We start from the raw sequence: 23,904 nt of genomic DNA on the forward strand, positions 1-23,904 counted from the left end.
GGGCCCAAGGTGGAGGGGCCTTAATTATTTTATACTTTACCTATTGAAAAATAGCAGATATACAAGCACACAGCGTGGCACCGAGTGTCGCGCTGCAAGCTTGTAGTTCTGCTATTTTTGAAAAGTTGTGAAAACGTGTGCAAATCTTTGAATATATGTATTTTTAAGCGAACATTTATATTTAAGCGAACAAAATATTTTGAGATAGGGGTCCGTGGCCAAATCCATATCATTTTGGGGGTCCTTTACGTGAAAAAGTTTGAGCACCACTGACATAGAAACATATAAATATAAATATTCAAAGACTTGCACTTAATGTTCTCAATTTTTCAAAAATAGCAGATCTACAAGCACGAGCTTGTATATTTGCTATTTTTCAATACTTAAAGCACAAAACAATGCGTAATAATGCGTTCCCAGTTCCCCCTATGAAGAACATTCATGGGGGGGCCCGCAGTGAATCCTTGTACCCAGGGCCCAGAATTTGGTGCGACACCCCTGGGTGGAATGGAAGAGAGAGAGAGAGAGAGAGAGAAGGAGGATGGAATGGGAAAGAGGAAGCAGAGGGAATGTGAAGGGGAGCGAGAGAGAGAGCGAGAGAGAAGGGGGAAGCCAACGGCAGCGAGAGAGAGAGAAAAGAGAGAGTTGCAGTGAATGTATTTAAGTAGGTCACAGATTATTAATAGAGATTCAGTGGCTCGGATGGAAAGAAAGAGAGAGGGGGGAGGGAGAGAGGGAGGGAGAGAGAGAGAGGGGCAGAGAGAATGTGGGGGAATAGCGAGGGGGGGGGGGGGGTGGAGAGAGAAAGAGGTAGTGTGAGAGAGAGAGAGAGGAGGATAACCCCTGGTTGGTTGCGCGCGGTGTCGTGTAACCGAAAAAAGCCGATCTGCCAGGTCACAACGCGTCGCCCCCGCGACGCGTTGTGAGCTTGCAGATCTGCTATTTTCGGTGCGCGACACTGTTGCGCAGAAGTATATATAAACCAGGCTTTAAGGTGGAGGAGTGGAGTGTTGTGACAAACCCGGGCAGATGGATGCGGGGATAAAGCTGTGTGTGTGTGTGTGTGTGTGTGTGTGTGTGTGTGTGTGTGTGTGTGTGTGTGTGTGTGTGTGTGTGTGTGTGTGTGTGTGTGTGTGTGTGTGTGTGTGTGTGTGTGTGTGTGTGTGTGTGTGTGTGTGTGTGTGTGTGTGTGTGTGCGCGTGCGCGTGTGCGTGCGTGTGTGCGTGGCACGTGCGTGTGTAGTGGGGTAAAGTGCATTTCAGCACTATCTGTTGACTTTGCGTCATGGTGGATACTGATCAAAGCGCATTAATATTCACTACTTGATGATGCAGAGGGAGTACGGTAGATACTGTACACTCATGGGTTAAACCCTTTGAGATGATATACTTATACTGTGAGTAAGTACTAAGTACATAGGATGGATTGCATGTATGAGAAAGATCTCAATAATCATGTTTTAATGCTGTCTCTCTGTGTTATTATTGTATGGATGGGTATATATATACAGTATATATATATATATATATATATATATATATATTATTGCGACCATAGGTCCGCAGTTAACTATGAAAACCGGCACATCTTTCTGTATCTCTGTCTGTCTGTCTGTCTGTCTGTCTGTCTGTCTGTCTGTCTGTCTATAACGCCTGACACTGTGGTTCCCCTGACACATCACTGTGACATCACAGGTGATATCACAGGTGACATCACCTACAGTATGTAAAGGTCCATATATGGGTATTCCCCAGAATCCCTTTTATGCCCATATATGAAGATCAATATATCACTGGTCAGATGGCCAAGACATGGCCCATATCTGTGTGGCCGGTTCAGATAGCGATCTCCATGTATGGGCATAAAAGGGATTGTATGTTGTGATGTCATGGGAACCACTCTAACAGAATCCCCTTTATGCCCATATATGGAGATCCCTGATGTCATCAATATTAAGCCCATATCTAACAGGACTTCATATGGGAATGCCCATAATATATGGAGGAAGACAGCCCATAATCTGTGTGGCTGGTTCAGACAGGGATCTCCATGTGCATAAAAGGGATATACCATATACAGTACATGGATCTCCATATACAGTATGGGCACCAGGGGTCTCCATATATATAGTATGGGTAACTGGCCGGATGGCCAAGAATTGGCACGACCTCACCCTTTAGGGCGAGGTCGCTTGTCACCCTGAGGCATCTTACCGTTTTTTTATTTTTATATAATGTTAAGAAGTAGTGAAAATAGCAGATCTACAAGCCAACAACGTGTCATCCCAATGTGTTGTGAGCTTGTAGATTGACTAGTTTCACCAATTTGGATCCCGGGGAGACATTCTCTTTTGGGTCTCGAGCTTAAAGGGATAGTTCACCCCCAAAATGACAGTTTTTTCTATCGATTACTCATGGATATTCTTCTTCTGTCTCCATAGGCATAGGGAACCGCTGCTGGCCATCAAATTACTGGCTTTTATGCATGGTGGAGGATGGATCCTACTGACGTGTATCCCCATGGCCTGTCCTCCTGCGCTAGCCTTTGGCCAAAATGTCCACTCGCATAAAACATCTAAAATATCTAATGACCATTAGCTTGCAGGCCCACGACTGCCTGGTGGGGCGTTTAGTCTCTTGGTCCCTTATTTTATTATCTACCGCGTGAGTAGTGGGCTTTTGTTCCACTACACTTGTACACTCTCAGAGTCCGAGTTAAATATACACTCTGACACACTCATTCTCTCTCTCTCTCTCTCTCTCTCTCTCTCTCTCTCTCTCTCTCTCTCTCTCTCTCTCTCTCTCTCTCTCTCTCCCTAAATGGTAAATGGTGCATTCATAAAGCGCCTTTATCCAAGGCACTTTACAGAGATTGTGCATTACATTCACCCATTCACACACACATTCATACACTGATGACGGAGGAAACCATGCAAGGCACCAACCTGCTCACTGGGAGCAACTAGGGGTTCAGAGTCTTGCTCAAGGACTCTTCGACACTAACTCTTGGGGAGCCTGGGATCGAACTGGGAACCATTCGGGAACCCTCCGTGTTCTAACGACGGTTTCTCTACCCCTCTGTGTCTCCCCCCCCCCCCCCTGTCAAGAACGAGAAAGATCCAGGGCAAAAGGAATCGCCTTCCACTCCTTGCACTATTATGCTTGAGCTGCACCTACTTTACATAAAGAGATACTGTGAAGTTGAATTGCACCTATACTGTACATAAATGTATACTGTGAAGTTGAATATACTGACCTGTTGCACTTAGAACATACTGTGAAGATGTTTACAAAAAGTTAAGTACAGTAGCAACTACTGGAAAAATGCTGTCGGTGTACACACACAATATGCCAAACTTTATGCACATGTACATTTGAGGATGCTCTTTTATGTTTCTCTTTGCTCTTTTGCCTTTTGCACTTTTTCTTTTCTCAAATCTTTCTGTCTTTATTATTTGTATTATTATCCTTTCAGATTGTTTTGTTCTGTTGTTTGCTGTTATTATATATACCACTGCATTGTCTGAAGGAAGCCAAACAAAAACAAGTTTTACTCTTACAGTATGGACCTGTACAAAAGACAATAAAGTACAACCTTGACCTTGAACCTTGACCTTGACCCCGACCCCCTCTCTCTCTCCAGACCTTGCTGGTGTTGTCCAGTCTCTCAGCCATCGCGCTGGTCCTCTCTCTCCTGGTGGTCCTCTCCTTCCTCATCCACTACTGCTGCTGTCACCGTGGCGACCGCAGCGAGAGCTCCGAGGAGGAGGAGGAGGACGAGGACGCCAGCACGGGCCACGGATACGGCGGCAGGAAGGGGCGGGGCATCTGCTGCGTCACGTGGGTGGCCGTGGCCTCCGTCACTCTGTGCTGGTGAGCGTTCGTTTGTTGTTTCAACCTGTTAACCCATTTAGGCCTGAGATTATTGAATGCTTTAACTATAGAAAAATCACACCCGTGTGAACTGAGCGGTGGTTTACCCATAGAACCGTACTTAAAAAAACACATCAACTTAATTTCATTGTAATTAAGATATTTGATATAAATTTGTATTTTTTATGTCCCTGAACTTCACATGAAAACTGCTAGCCTAGCCGCCTAGCATAGTGTTGGGAGAGGGAGCGCTTCAGCTCTTTTCACAACCAGCACAGCTGATATCTTTGTTTGATGAGACCGTGCAGTAGTGCTCATTATTTGCACGGGTAGAGAGCTATTTCAACAGGTTGCTTCATCAGAACTGAAGTACAAGTAGAGTCTGCACACTGGTTACGCTCCATAAAGTTTATTGCGTCAACGTTTCGATCAAAAGATCTTCATCAGGACAAAAGGGGATAAACTTTTGTCCTGATGAAGATCTTTTGATCGAAACGTTGACGCAATAAACTTTATGGAGCGTAAGCTGCGTAACCAGTGTGCAGACTCTACTTGTACTTCATGATTCTGCTTGTCTAGCACCTGGGCCACGGATGTGCGTGCACTATTCTTTTCATTGCTTCATCAGAACTACCTGTTGTATAATTTTGAATATTTCTTTAACATCTTTACTGAGACAGACCTAGGAGGGCTGAGAGCATGCATACTGTACCACCCAACACTCCTGAATGTTAACCCTTTCTCCTGCTGTGCTATATAACTTTAACTGTAATTGTTCTCCTGGAAATATCCTTCATTTTGGACAACTCAGACAAAGGTGGTCACATCCCACTGATATGCAGCCAGGGCCATAATGTCAATATTAAGTCAGTGAATGAATACTAAGTGAATACTAAAGGGATGTCCATACTGTCTCCAACCACCGAACCGAACGTGCAGCTTTCCGAACTCTAATTCGTGGTAATGCTTTTCAGAAGTTACAAGTGACGTCATTTTGTAGTTGAACCGGATCTTTCCGACGAACAATTCGGTGGTCGGAGACAGTATGGACAGCTCTTTAGTCAGTGAATGAATACGTCAGTGAATACTAAGTCAGTGAATACTAAGTCAGTGAATGAATAGTAAGTGAAAAATATGAAGTCAGTGAATATTAAGTCAGTGAATGAATACTAAGTGAATAATATGAAGTCAGTGATAATACAAGTCGGTTAATGAATACTAAGTGAATAAGTCTGTGTAGGAGATTGACAGTAGGAGAGCTAAGAGGAAGACAGACAGAAGGAAAGCTGAGAAGGAGACTGTGTAGCCGATATAGCCAGTAGAAGATTTGAGAGGAAGACAGACAGAAGGAAAGCTGAGAAGGAGGCCGTGTAGCTGATATAGACAGTAGAGAGTCTGAGAGGGATACAGACAGTTTAGGAAAGCCCAAAGGGAGACGGTGTAGGAGAGACAGACGGGAGGAGAGCTGAGAGAGAGAGCGAGAGAGAGTAGAGGTCGTCTCATGAGCCAGACTGTTGCCTCCCACAGTTTTCATACAGTCTGGAGCAACGGAAGCTCTGAAAACGATCAGGCGATAAAGCGCATGTGAAACCTCCTCCCCGTTTCCGTTTCATCTCTTTACAGTCGCGCAAATGTATCCTAATATGAATCAAAATCATCTAAGCATGTTTCGCTTGCTTCTTAGCAGCAATGGACATGGAAAAATAAAAATCTATATATATAGTGTAGGAGAGACAGACAATAGGAAAGCTGAGAGACAAATGGAAAAGCAGGTAGGCTAGAGAGGTACAATGAATGAATGACATTTGTATGTACGTGTCATGCCACAATTTGGCCCATCCCATATGGGATTATATGACACATTAGACATCAAAGTGAACTGGTACATGTATCAGCCACTTCTCATTCAAGAGAGGACACTGATTTGTACGTGTAACATTATACAGTCTTTTACATTTAGCATTTTAGTCATTCTTTCAGGATCCAAATCCATTTACACTTTCACTATTTCAGTCATTTATGTGATGCTGTTTTCCTCAGCATCCCACCACGTGGGCAGTGACACCCTAAGCTTAACATCCCACAAGATGACAAACGACCGCTTGTAAAGCGCAGAGAGCAGTAGTCAATTTCACGATCACACAATGATCATGGAAGGACAGGAAATACGAGACAGGAGCGGAGGAGAGCTGTAGAAGGTTAGGTTAGGCTGGGAGACATGACTACAAATCAATATCAAACTATAAAAGAGTATAGCCGCACACTCGTACAGTATAGCTGCCGATGCAAACCTTTTATTTGAACACAGAAGAAGGCAGCGTGTCTGTGCGAAACGTTGGTCCTCTCTGTGTTCAAACAAAACGTTTGCATCGGCAGCAACGAGTGTGCGGCTATACTCTTTTATTGTTTAGTGTTTGTTCCGTTGGCTGGCACCTGATATGGTGTACTGTGCACTTTTTGATATTAAACCGTACAAATCAATATCACCGTTATTTCAAACTTTTGCCCTGATTTTGATTAATGAAAGATTTGAAAAAGAAAATATCAAAACATATCTGCATCTGATTATTTGATATACCTTATATGAGGACCTTACACGTGCGCAAGTGCACGCGTGCAGACATCCCACCCTTCATTTCAGGGAGGTCTGAAAATATATGAACACCTATATTTCCTATAAATCCGCATATATGCACATACTGTATATGAACCTGAATGTGGCATATATGCAGCATATATTCTGCATATATTGGCATACTGTATTATGTTTTTAGTTTTTCTCCCTGAGGTCAGCATTTGTGGGAGATTTATGATCGCTCACGGGTGTCAGGGAACGGACGCTAATTCCCGGGAGACTCCCGGAACTTCCGGGAGAGGTGGGATGTCTTGTGTGTGTGTGTGTGTGTGTGTGTGTGTGTGTGTGTGTGTGTGTGTGTGTGTGTGTGTGTGTGTGTGTGTGTGTGTGTGTGTGTGTGTGTGTGTGTGTGTGTGTGTGTGTGTGTGTGTGTGTGTGTGTGTGTGTGTGTGTGTGTGTGTGTGTGTGTGTGCGTGCGTGTGAGCGTGTGAGTACCACTAGCAGGGGAGTGACACTGTCACAAGACCAGATGACTGCTAGTGGTCACAGTGTGTCACTGACCACAGGTCCATGACATGAGTGGACAGGGAGATGGAGAGTGTGTGTGTGTGTGTGTGGGGGGGGGGGGCAGTGTTTATGATGACCCACCTACAGTCCGTCATTCTCTCTCTTCGGGGTCACTGCAGAGCGGGTGACCGTGCAGTCATGCAGTCAGGTCACTGAGCTACGTAAAAGAAACGCCACTTGACGTCTGTTCAACAGCGTGTGGTTTGCAAGGCCACTGTTTCTCAACCTGTGGGTCGGGACCCCCAGGGGGATCCCCAGATTATTTTGCGGGGGTCCGGCCGGGGGTGATTAACTTAATGTGCAATGTTGTTTTCTCACTCAACAGTAAACAAGTGTATAGAGGCTAGCCTATCTTTACATTTCTAAAGTGACAATTTAAGGACTTTTAATACCTCTAAAATGACAAATTAAACATTGGCCAAATCGTCAAGTATTAGAGGCAGAAATTGTGAAAATAGCCGATCTACATGCTCACAAGCTTGTGAGCATGTAGATCTGCTATTTTCACAATCGAACCGTGTTATACAAAATGTAATGCCTCAAGCTCTTAGTGCTCGTCAGTGTGGTTGGTCCCCAGTTAAAATATGATTATTTGGGGGTTCGCGGCCTGAAAAGGTTGAGAACCACTGAATCAATGCCACTGTTTCTCAATGTGTGGTCTGGGGCCCCGCCAGGGACCCCCATTTTCATAAGCATTGCGACCACTGACCCGGCCTCCATAACTCTCATGAGTTACAGACCGTGTGAGGGTCCATCCTTTACGCTCTGTAACTCTTGGAGTGTACAAATGAATTTTTATCGTTGGGACGGCGATCATAAAATAATGTTGTCGGCTGTAATGTATGGTCAATTTGTTACACACCCTCCCTCTGTGGTGTAAAGCTCAGTACATTTACTCAACAACTATACTTAAAGGGATATACCACCCATTTTCAACATTGAACTATGTCATTAATATACCTAGGAGTTGTTAAATAAGAAAAAAGGGGGTCCATTCGGACCCCCGGTCGGTGTGAGCAGAGTGACTGAGTGGATGTCCTGGCCGCAGCCACGTCAGCAACTTCCAGAACTGTAAATCGATATGTAAAATTGCAACGTGTATCCACAGTCTAGTGGCATTAAGACTTCTGCCCTGTCAGTTATGTTATTATATTTCCATTCCATTCATTCAACCCCTCCCCCTTCCCACGATTAGTTTTTCATATCGCTGCACCCACTGTCTGGCGTTTGGATACCCAGTTAATGCCATATTGCTTTGTAAACCAATATTTCAAAGCATATTATAGGCATTTAAGTTGGCCAGCATTAAGACTGGCATTAAGGCTGGCTTTCAATGTTTATATCCAGGAACATTATTTCTCAGCGCTAGCTTTGATGTTCTCAATAATCAGGACCAGATGTGATTTTGACTTGCAGGCGATACCATCTTACTTTATCACAACTGCAAGCCACAATGACGTGTCAAATAGCGGTTCAGTTTAACAGGAGTAGGACAGCTACTGTAGCTTCAACACTGCCATTATGCATGTGTGTCATTTTCAAATCCATTCACACGTTTTCATATTGTAATGATAAGAGTATTGAATCTGATTCCATTGTACTTCATTCATAGGTGTAAACGGAGTTGTCAAATTCTAATGCCTGACATTTCTTCTTTTAAGGGCTGAATTGGGGGGTAAGTCCCTGCGCTACATTGGCGAGAAATAGGGTTAAAAAGCAAAATAATAAAATGTCATAAAATCACTGCCACATACTAGTATGGTGTCCAGTGGTTGCCTCATGCTACAGTAACAGGCAGTGGTGTAAAGTAACTAAGTAGATTTACTTAAGTACAAGTTTGAGGTATTCGTAATTTACTGGAGTATTTCCAATTTTCAGTACTTCTACTTCTACTCCACTACATTTCACAGGCATTTCTCAGGCATTTTTACTCTAGTAAGTACAATTATTTGACTAAGGTAGTTACTAGTTACTTTGTAGATTTTGATTATTATTATTACAAAACATACACTAACCACTTCAGCCATAATTTTGTCCATTTGAAAATAGCTGATCTACAAGCTCATAAAGTGTTGCGATGCGACTTAGTGTTGACGACGAATAAAAAGGGTATCTACCCTAGGAGACTCGGAGAGAACATGCAAACTCCACACAGAAGGCCCTTTTGCAGAAGGCCCTTTTGCCAACTAGAGTGTGGGCGCTGATGACACGGAGGAGAGAACAAGACTAGAAGGTTTTAGTATGTAGTGTGTTCTGAGCATTACAACACAATAAACTCTGCAATGACGGATGCCTGATAATATCACCTCATAATTCATGTGTTGCATCTCTGCTCATTGTTGGATGAGATGGAGCGAGTAGAAGAATGATCTAGTTTACCTCTTGAAATACATTTTATGTGACTCCCCCCCCCCCAGCTCTGTGTGTGTGTGCGTGCGTGCGTGGGCGTGTGCGTGCGTGTGCGTGTGTTGAAATGCAGCCACAGCACAGTCATTATGGATTGTGTACATTAGGCAGCTCTGCAACAGAAAGCCAGGGACCGTGTACTGTAGAGGCATGGATGTACACACACACACACACACACACACACACACACACACACACACACACACACACACACACACACACACACACCTCGCTTTTTCCCCCTCTGCGGTCTAATCTGGGTCACATACTTTGTGGGAGATTGGGTCGTACCATTCCCATTCAAGGGGGACTGCATGAGGGGATTTGGCGAACATCTGTGCCGGGGCCTTAATCTGAATATTGTGAATAAACGGAAAGATGTGTAAATATGATGGTATGTACGCAACGTTTCCTCTGACGTTCTACCTTCGCCCGCTCGAAGCCCACAGAGGTTGGCACGCCTCAGGCTCAGTCTCGCCGAAGCACCCTCCCACCCCCCCGCTCTTTCCTTTGCTCCCGTTGGTTGGTTCGCTCGCCCGCTGCACATCCTCTCTCATCCTCACCAGCTCTCTATCTCAGTCAGTGGTTCTAAAACATTTTCATGTCGAGGAGGACCCATTGAATGCATTTATTTGGTCGCAGACCCCCATCTGAAAGGATTCTCTTGCCAGGGAAGGACCCCCATAAGATGTTCAAACGTATTCAAATATATTTCTGCTGGGGACCCTTTCAACATCCTAAAGCGGTGCTTCCCAAACTTGTATAGCTCGAGTCCCAAAAGACAAATGTTATGTCTTTCCAGTTCCCGCCCAAACCAGTGGGGAAAAGAATCACACCCGTGTGAACTGAGTGGTGGTCGTGGAGGCTGCGCAAAACAGCACTACTGGGTGGGTGCAGCGGGGGATGCAGTATTTCATAGACCTGGTCGCTTGTTTCAATCACAGAATCTGGCAACCGGACTCTGTCCTCTCTCTCTGTGTGTGTGTGTGTGTGTGTGTGTGTGTGTGTGTGTGTGTGTGTGTGTGTGTGTGTGTGTGTGTGTGTGTGTGTGTGTGTGTGTGTGTGTGTGTGTGTGTGTGTGTGTGTGTGTGTGTGTGTGTGTGCGTGCGTGTGCAGATCTTTTTTAGGAAATATTTGAAAATATTTTGTAAGTAATAATACATTTCCTACAAAATTTAGGAAGCTTAGGGGACATTTAAATAAAAATGTGTTGGGTACAGTTGTAACTCAAGTCGGCACCGAGTGCCGTGATGCGAGCTTGTAGATCTGCTATGTTCGAAAAATCTTGAAAATGTGTGCAAATCTTTCAACGTATATATGTTTTTAAAGCAGACATTTGTAACGCAAATCCCTCTTTCTCTTGGTCCCTGGAACTAAATATTTTCAGATGGGGGTCCGTGGTCAAATACATATAATTCTAGGGGGTCCTTGGCATAAAAAAAGTTTGAGAACCACTAGCAGAGAAACATAGATTTTGTCCTTGTCTGTTCTAAGAGAACTATTGAGATCTAGAAGACTTTTTTTTTTGAGAAGCCCTGCTCTATCTATGTATATAAAATCCATTTTATATGTACATATACACACTGAATAAAACATTACCTTTATGCTTCTCCCATCTCATCTTGCATTCTCTCTCTCTCTCTGTCTCTCTCTCTCTCTTTTCCCCCATGTCTTTTGCAGTGTTGCCATAGGTGTTGGTTTCTATGGCAACAGCGAGGCTAATGATGGGATGTATCAGCTGACCTCGTCTCTCCTCACTGCCAATTATACGCTGGCTTCCATCGATCTGCTGGTGAGCCCTGTTCTCTCTGGATACCACATGTCACACGCACGCACTCTGTGTGTGTGTGTGTGTGTGTGTGTGTGTGTGTGTGTGTGTGTGTGTGTGTGTGAGACGTGTGTGACGTGTGTGTGTGTCCATGCAAGCATTGTGTTCAGTGTACATATACCTGTACCTCTGTGTGTGTGCATGCGTGTGCACTTTCGTGTGCTTGCTCTTGTACTGTACATGTGTGTCATTAAGAGAGAGAGAGAGAGAGAGAGACACACACATACACACACACACACACACACACACACACACGCGCACGCACGCACGCGCACACACACACACACACACACACACATGCACACACAGAAGTGTGTTGTATAATGACGCTGTCGTGTGGAAACCTTGTATGTCCAAAACCGTATATGGGTATTCCCAGATCACACTTGCAAATTAATTACATCCTTGTCCGTTTTATGCCCATATATGGAGATCCCTGTCCCAGTGTCATCAATATTAAGGGCATATCTGGGATATGTTGTTCTGATATGCCCATATATGGACATTCCCAGATCACACTTGCAAATTAATTACGTCCTTGTCTGTTCTATGCCCCTGTCCCGATGTCATCAATATTAAGGGCGCATCTGGGAATGCCCATATTTGGTAATGCCCATATATGGACATGTTCTGCCAATCTCAACAGGCACTGTTGAGATTGGGTAACTGGTCCGATATACATCACTGGCCAGATAGCCAAGAATTGGCGCGTAGGGCGAGGTCGCTAGTTATTAAAAGATTATATAGTAAAAGATTATACCGCCTCACATTGCGAGGCGTTGTGTGCTTGTGCTTGTAGATAAGAGTAGACCCCCCTACTCTTGTATGATGAGATATAGGGCTGTCACGATATGACATTTTACATGACGATTAATTGTCACTCAAATAATTGTCGATTAACGATTTAATTGTGTATTTGTCGTTGATAATTACATTTCTGTTTGGCTTTTAGGCTTTGAAGTTGCATATGGTAGATATGACACATACAAATACATTACTATCCTATTACTATCCTTTCCTACAATTAACATATTGACATTTTTGACAACTTACTACTTAAAAAATAACATTGATAGTGGAAATAGCTGATCTACAAGCTCACAACGCATCGCGATGCGACGCGTTGTGAGCTTGTAGATCTGCTATTTCCACTATTTCTGACATTTTTCAACATTCACGATTATGACGATTATGACAAAATAATTGCGATAATGTCAAATAATCCCGATTAGACGATTATGTAATAATTGTGACAGCCCTAATGAGATACGAGGTTTCTGTCCAACAATGAGGATGAAGTGTTGCATGGTGTATTGATCCACTGTGAATAGCTGTGGTCAGACACTGATCTGTGTCCCGCTGACAGATGTCCTGCACAGACACTCATGTATTTATGTATTTATTCATGTATTCATCAATACACAGATAATAAAGACAGATAGACCTTCATTGATCCCTTGGGGTTCATTCAGTTGTCTTGGCTTCACGTCAGTTATGAAACACAGGACTATACGTATAGGGCTGTCTGTCACCATTTATTATGACGTTTAACTTGACAATGAATGTGTCACTCAAATAATTGCGATTAAGGATTTAATTGCGTTTCTGTTGTCGAACGTTTACGAATAGAAATTACATTTCTGTTTTGGCTTTTTAGGCTTGGAAACAAAAGGTGCGCTGGGCAGATATGACAAATAGCACATATTTCTTTATCAGTGATGTTACTAGGTTTTCAATGTAATGGGTCCCGGGACCCACAGGTGGTCATTCAAATGGGTCCCAGAAAAGTTTTATGAGTCCTCAATATAAAGTTTACGCGCGCAAAATGGCGTCGGACGTCGGTGGAATCAAAACATTGACGTTTCTATCGCCTGTTTAAGACTTTCTACGTGGATTTTATTTGTGTTAACATAGGGTAAAGTAGGATGCTTTCACCCATGAACAATGGTGGTGTCTGTGGAATTTCTTTTTTTTTTTTTTTTTACCGCGATGCGGTAAATTATTTTAACATGGACTCCAATGGAGGCGCATCCCCGGGACCCCAGGACCATGACATGAATGAGTCCCTGGGTGACTTGAATGAGTTTTTGATGCGGGATGCGCACGTAATGACATCACTGCTTTATACTTAAAAATAAACATTAGGCCTGGGCGGGCGACTAGTCTAGTGCTCCAGGCACCTACGGTAGGCTGCTAATGCGCTCCACTGGATTCGACTCCCGACGGCCTTTGCTGTGTGTCACCTCCCATTTCCTGTCAGACTATTCACCTGTTCACTATCAATAAAGGCAGAACAAACCAAAAATATATCTTTAAAAAAAATAAACACATTAATTGTGGACATGGCGATCTAGAAGCTCTAAGCGCGATGCATTTTGTGCTTGTAGATGTGCTATTTCCACTATTTAACATTTCATATTTTTTTTTAAAATATATGAACATTTCTAACATGGAAATCATTTGTGACGATTATGCTAAAAGGAATTGCGATTATCACTAATAATTACCATATAAACTGATTATCCCTAATAATTGCGATTGGGCGATTATGTCATAATTGTGACAGGCCTACACAGGGACAGATACAGAAAAGGTGAGACAGATAGAAAAGGTGACACAGCTACAGCTGGGAGAAACAAATAATACTAATAATAATAATAGAACACAACAAATAGTTAGCAGATATTTAGCAGTAGACTCTTTGTGTCTCCTAACGGAAATACACCCGGTCGTCAAATGATTGGCTCAGGGATGCAACAAAACAAAAACTAATCCATGAATACAAGACTTCATGGGGTGTGCAATTGGTAGAAAATAATTTTGGTCCTTTTCATCTATAAGTAATTTTGGTGAACTACTCCTTTAAGTGCAGTACTTGAATAGATTTCCAACACTGGAGGGGTGGGCGATAATGTGATAAATATCGCTGAGACGATACAATGTCTCCACGATATTCCTTTTCAGAGATATCGTATATGCCTTGTAAAAAATCCTGTTGAATTGTTAATACAGAGATTCAATGCAGAATTAATTTAAACCTGCATTTTGGTCTAAATCAGTAGTTCTCAAACTTTAAAATGTCAAGATCTCCCCTTAACTCTGACAGTGTGAAACCAAAATGAAACAATGAACAAATGAAACCAAATGGACCCGTAAGGGTCCATTTGGTTTCATTTGTATACTGTCAGAGTTACATACTTGTAAGGGTCAATTTAGACCTCCCAAAAGGAACCCAGAGAGTCCCTGGACCCCATTTTGTGGCCCACTGGTCTAAATGGTCTGTTAATCCTTTTTATTTTAGCTTTTGTGGTTTTACTGTTAAGTAACTTGAAAAATAACCATAAAAAAACAACATGAAAAAGAAATCGTGATAAGATTGTGATACAGCTTGGAAAAAATATCGAGATATTGTATTTTTCCATATCGTCCATCCCTAACTGGAACTAAAATGGTAAATGGTGCATTCATATAGCACCTTTATCCAAGGCTCTTTACATAGATTTAATTGTGCATTACATTCACCCATTCACACACACATTCATACACCGATGGCAGAGGAAACCATGCAAGGCACCAACCTGCTCACCAGGAGCAACTAGGGGTTCAGAGTCTTGCTCAAGGACTCTACGACACTAACTCTGGGGGAGCCCGGGATCGAACTGGGAACCCTTTGGGAACCCTCCGTGTTCAAAGATGGTTTATCTTCCCCTGAGCCACTGCCGCCCCTAGGGGAACTAAAAGACTCCCCTCTCCTCTCGCTGCATGTCTCTCTCTCTGCCCCCAGATTTCAGACACCGTCTCTGGGCTGCAGCTGTCCATCTCGGGCCCTCTGACCTCCATGGAGGAGCTGTTCATGGGCAGTAAGCCCTTCCTGGTGTCCACCAGGAACTGCCGCAGGCTGTCCGACAACATCATCAACCTGCTGTCCTCCATCTCGCTGGCCCGGGCCAGCGCGGGCCAGGGAGCCGACGGAGGCTTTGGGAACGACAGCAGCGTGTCTCCCATCAACGCCCTCACCCCGGTGCCCCCCTCCATGGCGCCCACGGCGGTGGTGCCCACCGGCGGCCTCATGCCCAGCCCCTTCTCTCCTGGCTGGGCAGCCAACACGCTGATGGTCAACGAAGACTACAGGTGAGAGAGGCTGTGAGCTGGACATACTGTACAGGTACTTTTTCATGTCAAGGATCCCCAAAAGGATATGTATTTGGCCACGGACCCGCATCTTAAAATATTTAGTTCCAGGGACCCCCAGAAAAAAAAATGAGAGTTACATTTAAAAACGTATTTAAAAATACATACCGGTATATTCAAAGATTTGCTCACATTTTCAAATGACTTTTCAAAAATAGCAAATCTACAAGCTCGCAGCCTGTATATCCAACTTTTATGAGGCAGTAGTGTTGTTCTTAAAAAACATTTTGTGAAAGGTTAATATATGCTGGTCTCTGCACGAAAGCAGAGATATGCACAACACAAGGCATATACAAGCGAATGACAGACTCTTAAAGGAAATGAAAACAATGGTCGCATATTCTTCAGCCTTCGACTTACAGTACCTCTGTGTGGTTTCAACCACACGCGCCTGTATTTGAGATGCACGGCAGGTTTCATCGAAATCCAAACCACAATAATACAGAGTAAAGACCTAGCATAGACGCATCTTTGGTTACTTCACTCGTCTGCAAGAGTAGCGTTTGGCTACGAAAGCCTGGGTTTCGTTCGTGGAATTGCTTAGGTATAATCACAAAAGGCATGCAGGGACGTTTGATTTATCATGTCAGACATTTGGTTGCAAGGAAACGACAAATGTAGGTTGCATCCTTTTCGACACCAGAGCAGGCCTATAGTAGCCACAGCCCATGCTGCTGAGTGAGAAGCTATCTGCGGCAATCGCAACATGCTTTCATTGATTGTGTAATAATTATTCTAACAAGCAGTTGTATTGTTGTATACAGCAGGGTTAATAATAATAATAATAATAATACATTTTATTTGTAACACACTTTACATTTGACAGCAAACCTCAAAGTGCTACAGTGCAGATAAAATTCCCCAATTAGTTTTCCCCACGGGCCGAATTATGTCTAGGGTACCAAGCTGAGGGCCACAGCATTGCAGGGGACGACGGTGGCGTTCCCGCTACTCCAGTGACAGTTCAGATATCGTCGTTGTCGGGTGAAAATCTTGTATGTCCAAAACCGTTCATTTTGCATTTATCATTTTAAAAATGATTTAAACTAGTGAAAACAGCCGATCTACAAGCACACAACGCGAGGCGTTGTGTACTTGTAGATCTGCTGTTTTCACTACTTTTGTGCGACGGCCTTGTATGATTTGGGAAAGAGCGTGCAAATTTGGAGATACGAGATACCATTTTTAGGTTTTAGGAATCTTTTTTTTTTACTGATCAGGTGCGTGTTCACCTATGTTATTGTTTTTTTTTAATATTCCTATGCATTTGTTGTATTGTTGTTGATGTACTATCTTGCTTATTATATTGATGTATTACCTGCTTATTGCAGGATGGCTTTGGATTAAAAGCGTCAGCTAAATGCCTACATTGTAAATTGCAGGTGGCTGTCCTATGTACTGCTGCTGCTGCTGGACCTGATCATAATGCTGTTCATCCTGCTGGGACTGGCCAAGCAAGCACGCTGGTTGCTCATACTGTGAGTGCACACACACGCACGCACGCGCACACACACACGCACGCACGCACGCACGCACGCACGCACGCACGCACGCACGCACGCACGCACGCACACACACACACACACACACACACACACACAGGCCTGTCACAATTATTACATCATCGTCTAATCACAATTAAATTATTTTGTCATAATCGCCATAATCGTTTCCATGTTGAAAAATGTTCATATATTTTCAAACATGTAAAAAGAATTGTGATGCGACGCATTGTGAGCTTGTAGATCGGCTATTCCCACTATCCAAGTATAAAGTTGTCAAATATTTCGGTAATTTCTTTGTATATTAAGGTTATGTGCCATATCTGCCATGTGCAACTTTAAAGCCTACTACAAGCCAAACACAAATGTAATTGTCAACGACAAAAGCACAATGAAATTGTACGCATTGTACAGGGAGATGTTGTAAGCGCGTACAGTAGTTTGGTGACGCGGGGGAACCCCAGCGGTGCGTTATCTGCTCTCCTACACCGTTGGTTTCCACTCTCCACTATACGCCCATATAAAATGCCTCAATAAAAATAGAAAGTGCTGAAGGAAATTGGCCGCACGCCCGAAAAAGGACCAAGATTCACGACCTACATGTGCGAATTCCCTGTGACACACACACACACACACACACACACACACACACACACACACACACACACACACACACACACACACACACACTGCAAGGTGCATTATCCACTTCCTTTTCAGCGCAACATAAATCAGACATTTAGAATAACAATAAAAAGGACAGACCAGACACGGTATTGGACGGCGCATCAAAGCGGCCTCTTGACTGACGTGTGCGTATGTATGTGTGTGTGTGTGTGTGTGTGTGTGCGTGTGTGCGTGTGTGCGTGCGTGCGTGCGTGCGTGCGTGCGTGCGTGCGTGCGTGCGTACGTGGCCTAACAATCGCTGGCATGACAAAGTGAAAGGCCAAACAACTCGCTAAATGTTGCCCTGTCTCAGCAATTATGGGCAGTTTGTCTGTGTGGAGGAGATGGTGCTATGTGTATCCTTAGTGTACATGAACTATCAACCCCGTTAAATGTGTTTCCTTGTAAATTAATTGTAATTTGTGGATTCAAATAAAGAATTAAAATGTGTGCTGCTTTCCCCAGGATGACAGTGTTGGCTTGGCTGGCTCTGTTCCTGAGCTGGGGCTCCCTGGGTCTGGAGACAGCCACCGTGGTGGTGAGTAATACAGGGGGAAAGGGAAATTACTTCTGAAAATACCCAAAAAATGTCTTCTAAATCCTAACAATGTATTTTTTATTTATTTATTTTTTGTTTTTCTTTGAAAAACGTATGTTTCTTTATCTGTGGTGCTCAATGTCAAGAACCCCTAAGAATTATATGTATTTGACTGTGGACCCCCATCTCATTTTGTTCCAGGGTCCCCCAGAAGCAAAGTTTTTTTTTTTTTTTTTTTAAATAGCAGATCTACAAGCATAGATTGCCGCGCTATGAGCTTGTATATCTGCTATTTTTGAATAGCCAAATAATTCAAAATAATGGTTAAAGTGGTTATGTGACACAGATGCGTTCCCGGTCTTCATGGGTTTATGCATTAATCCACATCTACATCAGTGGGATCCGACCTTTTTTTTTTTTACCTGGACCAAGGCCCACTTGCAGAATCTCAAAAGCTGCCCACTCAACAAGGCAGTCGTTGGGCTTGTGATCTTGTGGTCCCACTTGCAACATCCTCACGGCCCACAGGTTGGGAATCGCTGCGGTAGATAGGGGGGCAGCCGTTAAGGGGTTAAGGGCCTTGCTAAAGGGGCCTCTTAAACACGTAGACTGGGCTAGCCTAGGGTTGGACTTCCCATTTCCCAGACGCATCTATAAACATTCAGGGCTGATGGGACCAGACCAGATTTGACTGTGCAGCTGCACAGATGTTCTGCCTTTCATCACCATACTCTCTCAGGTGTCAGTCTCTGTCGGACACACACACACACACACACACACACACGCACACGCACTTATACAGCGTGTGTGTGGTTAATGGGCAGTCTGCAGTCTTGGTTTCCGCTGTCCGTGGTAGACAAATAGACACTTCCTGTCAAGGTTCTTCTCCTCCCTTACAGTCAAATGCTTTTAAATTGATGTATTATCTTATTTACAGTACTTGTCATGCCACACACAGAACTACTGTACAACACAACACACCAATACAACATGCTCAGATTGCTCACAACTACATATATATATAGCCGATGTGAAAATAGCCGATAGTAGATTGGCTATTTTCACAATAGAACCGTGTTATACAAAATGTAATGCCTCAACTCTTAGAGCTTGTCAGGGTGTGAGGGGGTTCCCAGTTAAAATATGATTATTTTGGGGGTCGTGGCCTGAAAAAGGTTGAGAACCACTGCTCTAAACTTCCAAACTACTCTAACCCCAATACTAATGCTCTAATGGGGGGGGGGAGGAGAAATGAGGGGATGGGGTGCGGGGTAACAGAGATGTGGGGATGAGAGAGGGGGGGGGGGGGTTCCAACAAAAGGAAAGTGAATGGGGGGACCAAACAGGGGGGATTTTGGCTGACTGCGGTTGCAGGAAGAGAAGAGACCTTCAGGGGTCTGACCCTCCATGGCAGGCCAAGAGGATGCTGGGAATCCAGAACACACTGCACTCTGTGTGTGTGTGCGTGTGTGTGTGTGTGTGTGTGTGTGCGTGTGTGTGTGTGTGTGTGTGTGTGTGTGTGTGTGTGTGTGTGTGTGTGCGTGTGCGTGTGCGTGTGTGTGTGTGTGTGTGTGCGCGCGTGTGCGTTAATGTGCTCATTGTGCTAAACTGTGAAAAGAGCTGGAGCCTCCCAGGGAACTCTGCAGTCGTGGCAAATCACCAAACAGGCAGGAAAATGGGGCAGAGATTAAAGATGCAATGTGTGTGTGTGTTTGTGTGTGGTTCTGTTCTGTGTGTGTTTGCGAGTGGAAAAGTGCACTGGTGCATCATCAGAGCACTGTGTGTTTGTGTATCTATCTAAGTGCGTTGCGTGTGTATGTGTGTGGGTGTTCAGCTCCGGGAAGCAAAGATGGAAGATGGAACACGACGACTCGAGTGCTTTAAATGGGAACTCGCTTCAACATCAGCGAGAGAGAGACAGAGAGAGAGAGAGAGAGAGAGAGATGAGGCTGAAACAGAGAGAAGAACACAAGTGCATGGGAACGGGAGGAGGAAGAGGGAGATGTTGAAAATGAGAGACAGGATTAAATGGAATAGAAATAAATATAAAAAGGGAAGGGGCGAAACTGGAGAGAGACTGTTGATATAAAGGAGAGAGAGAGAGAGAGAAATTTGCAGGGAGAGAGAGAAACGGAATTTGAGCGAACGGGGTGAAAGAAAAAGACAAGCAAGTCAACCGAAGGAGGGGGAAGAAAATGAAAGAATTGAATGGGAGAAAGAAGGGCGTGCAAGAGAGAGGGGGAGTGAATGAAAAGAAAGAACAGGGAGCTGACGGGGATAGAGAGTGGCAGAGAGAGAGAGAGAGAGAGGGAGAGGGAGAGAGAGAGAGAGAGAGGGAGAGAGAGAGAAGGCAGCAAAAGCAAGTGAGTGAGGGTAAATGAACAACTCATCCAGGGAGAGGCTTTAATGTTGAGGTGGTGGAAGCCTGCAGGGCCCTGGGGGGACCGTCACAGAGACAGAGAGAGGTTTAGAAAGAATAAGGCTGTATGGGGATGGGGACGGGGATGGAAGGGGGCATAGCTAAGTGGTGTGTGACAGAGTGAAAGGTAGTAAAAAGCTAAATCTCTGCAACGCGACTAGTAGCACGGATGTTGTAGCGCAGGGGTCTTCAACATTTTCAGGCCAAGGACCCCTTAGTAGAGAGAGAGATGAAGCAGGGACCCCCACAACCTTGTCATAGATTCCATATAGTTTCATCGTTTGACAGCACAATCGTCGTGTATTTTGGATTCATGTCAATTTGTGTTTTCAGATATTTAACCGCTTGAGCTAATAAACTTGATATTTTACTCTGTACTTAGTCTGTTCTTTTTCCCCTCTACACCAAACCTCTTTGCTGAAAATAGCAGATCTACAAGTTCACAACGCCTCGCAGCAGGATTGGATAAAAGGATTGGAAGATTCGGAGACCCCCTGTAGTACCTCTGAGGACCCCCTTGGGGTCCCGGACCCCCTGTTGAAGACCACTGTTGTAGCGTGTTCAGCCCGAGAGGCCCTCGCTGAAAGATGCTTTCAACACCAAAATAACGCCACCAGTGTGTCGCCTTTTCTCATTGGCAATAATGTCCCCCACCCACCCCACCCTCCATCTCTCTCTGTACGCTGACATTTTTGTCAGAGCACACAATGAAGATAGGGAACTTTTCATGATGTTGCCTCTTCAATCAGAGCTCATGGCCCCAGGCCACAGTTCACAGTTCCCTTCCCTGGCAGTGAAGGAACAGATAGCTCTGGTATAAGGATCACTGTATTTGAAGGCGGGTATTGTTTTGGTCAGAGGCAAAGGGTGACTGTTTTTGGAGATGGGGCAGCAGGATGGAGGGGGCTTGTTGTTGTGGAGTTCCTCTCCGAGGACACCCTGTCATACATTATCATCCTAAGTTGTTTTCCTACCCTGGCCTGGGACGCCCCGTCGCACATTATTGTAAGCTAATTGTCCTACCGGTACGCCTCGTGCATTCTCGTTTGCGGTGTGATCATAAATTGTCTCGTGTATTCATAAATTCATATATCACTGTCTTGACCAGAAAATTCGAATGCAGCATATTATGCTGCATTTCTGGTCAAGACAGTGATATATAGGCCTACACCTGCATATACATACAGGGGCGTCACAAGGGGGGGAAAACTGGGACTGAGTTACTAGGGCCCAAGGTTGTAGATCTGCTATTTTTGAAAAGTCGTGAAAATGTGTGCAAATCTTGGAATATATGTATTATTATTTTTTTTTAAATATATGTATTTTTTAAGCGAACATTTGTAACTCAAATTTTGCTTCTGGGGGGTCCCTGGAACGAAATATTTTGAGATGGGGGTCCGTGGCCAAATACATATCATTTTGGGGGTCCTTCACATGAAAAAGATTTTATAGATTTTTCAAAAATAGCAGATCTACGAGCTTGCCGCGCTGTGAGCTTGTATATCTGCTATTTTTCAATGGTTAAAGCACAACATAATGCATTCCCAGTCTAAATGGGTTAAAACCCCCTCTCCCTATGAAGAACATTCATGGGGGGCCCGGCCTGCAGTGAATCCTTGTACCCAGGGGCCAGGGCCCAGAATTTGATGAGACACCCCTGTATACATAATGTACATAGCACCAGCAGATAGGATACTGTATGTACATGACATGAGGTTAAGCATACTGTAAGTTGCTAACACATTCGTTCGCATGCTGCTGCAGCAGCAGGTATGTGTGTGATTAGACATAAGGTGCAACAAAACACACAGGGCAGAAACTTTAACCTATTTGCCAAAAGTGACAAGTGTCTCCATATTAGGGGTGTTTTGCTTCTGACTAGTGGGTGTTGGCTTGGTTTAAAGTGTCCTCCTGTGTCATGTGGAGCCTCTGGGAGATGTCCCAAGGCCTTTATGTGTGTGTGTGCACCCCAAAACAGAGCGGCTCTGTCCGTGCTTACTGACAGTGGAACAATGGGCCAGCTGTAGGCCCTCACTCTGCCCCGCTTTCTGCTGTCCTGGCTGGGCTTTCTGTCCTCTGGGGCGTCACAAGGGGGGGAAAAGTGGGACTGAGTTACTATAGGGCCCAAGGTGGAGGGGGCTTCATTATTTTATATTTTAGCTATTGAAAAATAGCAGATATTCACATGAGAAATATCTGGCACCGAGTGCCGCGCTGCGTGCTTGCAGATCTGCTATTTTTTAAAAGTCGTGAAAATGTGCGCAAATCTTTGAATATATGTATTTTTGAAGCGAATATTTGAAACTCAAATGTTGCTTCTGGGGGGGGGGGGGGGGGGTTCCAGGAACTAAATATTATGAGATGGGGGTCCGTGGCCAAATACATATCATTTTGGGGGTCCTTGACATGAAAAAGTTTGAGCACCACTGACATAGAAACATTTTCAACAGATTTTCAATTTTTTTTCCCAGAAATAGCAGATCTACAAGCTCGCAGCGCGGCACTCTGTGCCGCGCTGTGAGCTTGTATATCTGCTATTTTTCAATAGTTAAAGCACAAAATAACGCAGTGAATCCCTGTACCCAGGGCCCAGAGTTTGGTGCGACACCCCTGTCTCTGTCCTCTCCCCTCCTCCTCTTCTGGTCCTCTGTTCCCTGGCTGACTGCTCTGTCTGTGTGGCTCTCACTCCCTCTTCTGGTGGGGGGCCACCTCATGCTGACTGAGATTTGTGTGCTGTATATTATTTAGGGCAGGGGTCTTCAAGGTTTTCAGGCCAAGGACCCCCTTAGTTGAGAGAGAGAGAGAGAGATGAAGCAGGGACAACCTGTTCATAGATTCCATATACAGTAGTTCCATTATTTGACAGCACAATCAGTGTATTTTGGATTCATGTCAATTTGTGTTTTCAGATATTTAACCACTTGAACTTAGTACACACTGTACTTAGTCTGCTCTTTTTCCCCTTTACACCAAACCTCTTTGCCGAAAATAGCCGATAGCTCACCGTTGTGAGCTTGTAGATCTGCTATTTTTGGCTCAAGTTCTCAGAATATGGACGCTGGGGTTCAAGTGGTTAATATACAAAAAGAAAAATAGAAAAGGTTTCTATCACACAAAGATTTGGAGGACCCCCTGTAGTAACTCTGAGGACCCCCTGTTGAAGACCCCTGATTTAGGGCCCCATTTCCATGGCACAAAACAGTTCAGGAACCATCCTGAACTCGATTTATAGATAGATTTATCGAAAATGCACATCAGCAACGCTGTGCTAAAATGATCCAATGAATGGAACGATTCAGGGAGCAGAGGTTACGCGTTTTGAATGATGAAGGTAGACCTT

At 44.2% G+C, this 23,904-nt stretch overlaps 1 protein-coding gene across 1 annotated transcript in view; it reads left to right on the forward strand.

The window, feature by feature from the left end:
- Positions 1-23,904, forward strand: part of ttyh1 (tweety family member 1) — a gene marked incomplete at its 5' end in the record, with an annotated part of 41,915 nt that overhangs the window by 3,425 nt on the left and 14,586 nt on the right. The window contains 5 exons of the mRNA XM_080744774.1: positions 3,643-3,872; positions 11,101-11,212; positions 15,033-15,379; positions 16,822-16,917; positions 18,073-18,145. Of these exons, the coding sequence (XP_080600900.1) occupies positions 3,643-3,872; positions 11,101-11,212; positions 15,033-15,379; positions 16,822-16,917; positions 18,073-18,145 (858 nt within the window). The remainder of the gene's footprint in view (positions 1-3,642; positions 3,873-11,100; positions 11,213-15,032; positions 15,380-16,821; positions 16,918-18,072; positions 18,146-23,904) is intronic.

This window comes from Nannobrachium achirus (genome assembly GCF_963921795.1).
Source record: "Nannobrachium achirus genome assembly, chromosome: 2".
Lineage (NCBI taxonomy): Eukaryota > Metazoa > Chordata > Actinopteri > Myctophiformes > Myctophidae > Nannobrachium > Nannobrachium achirus.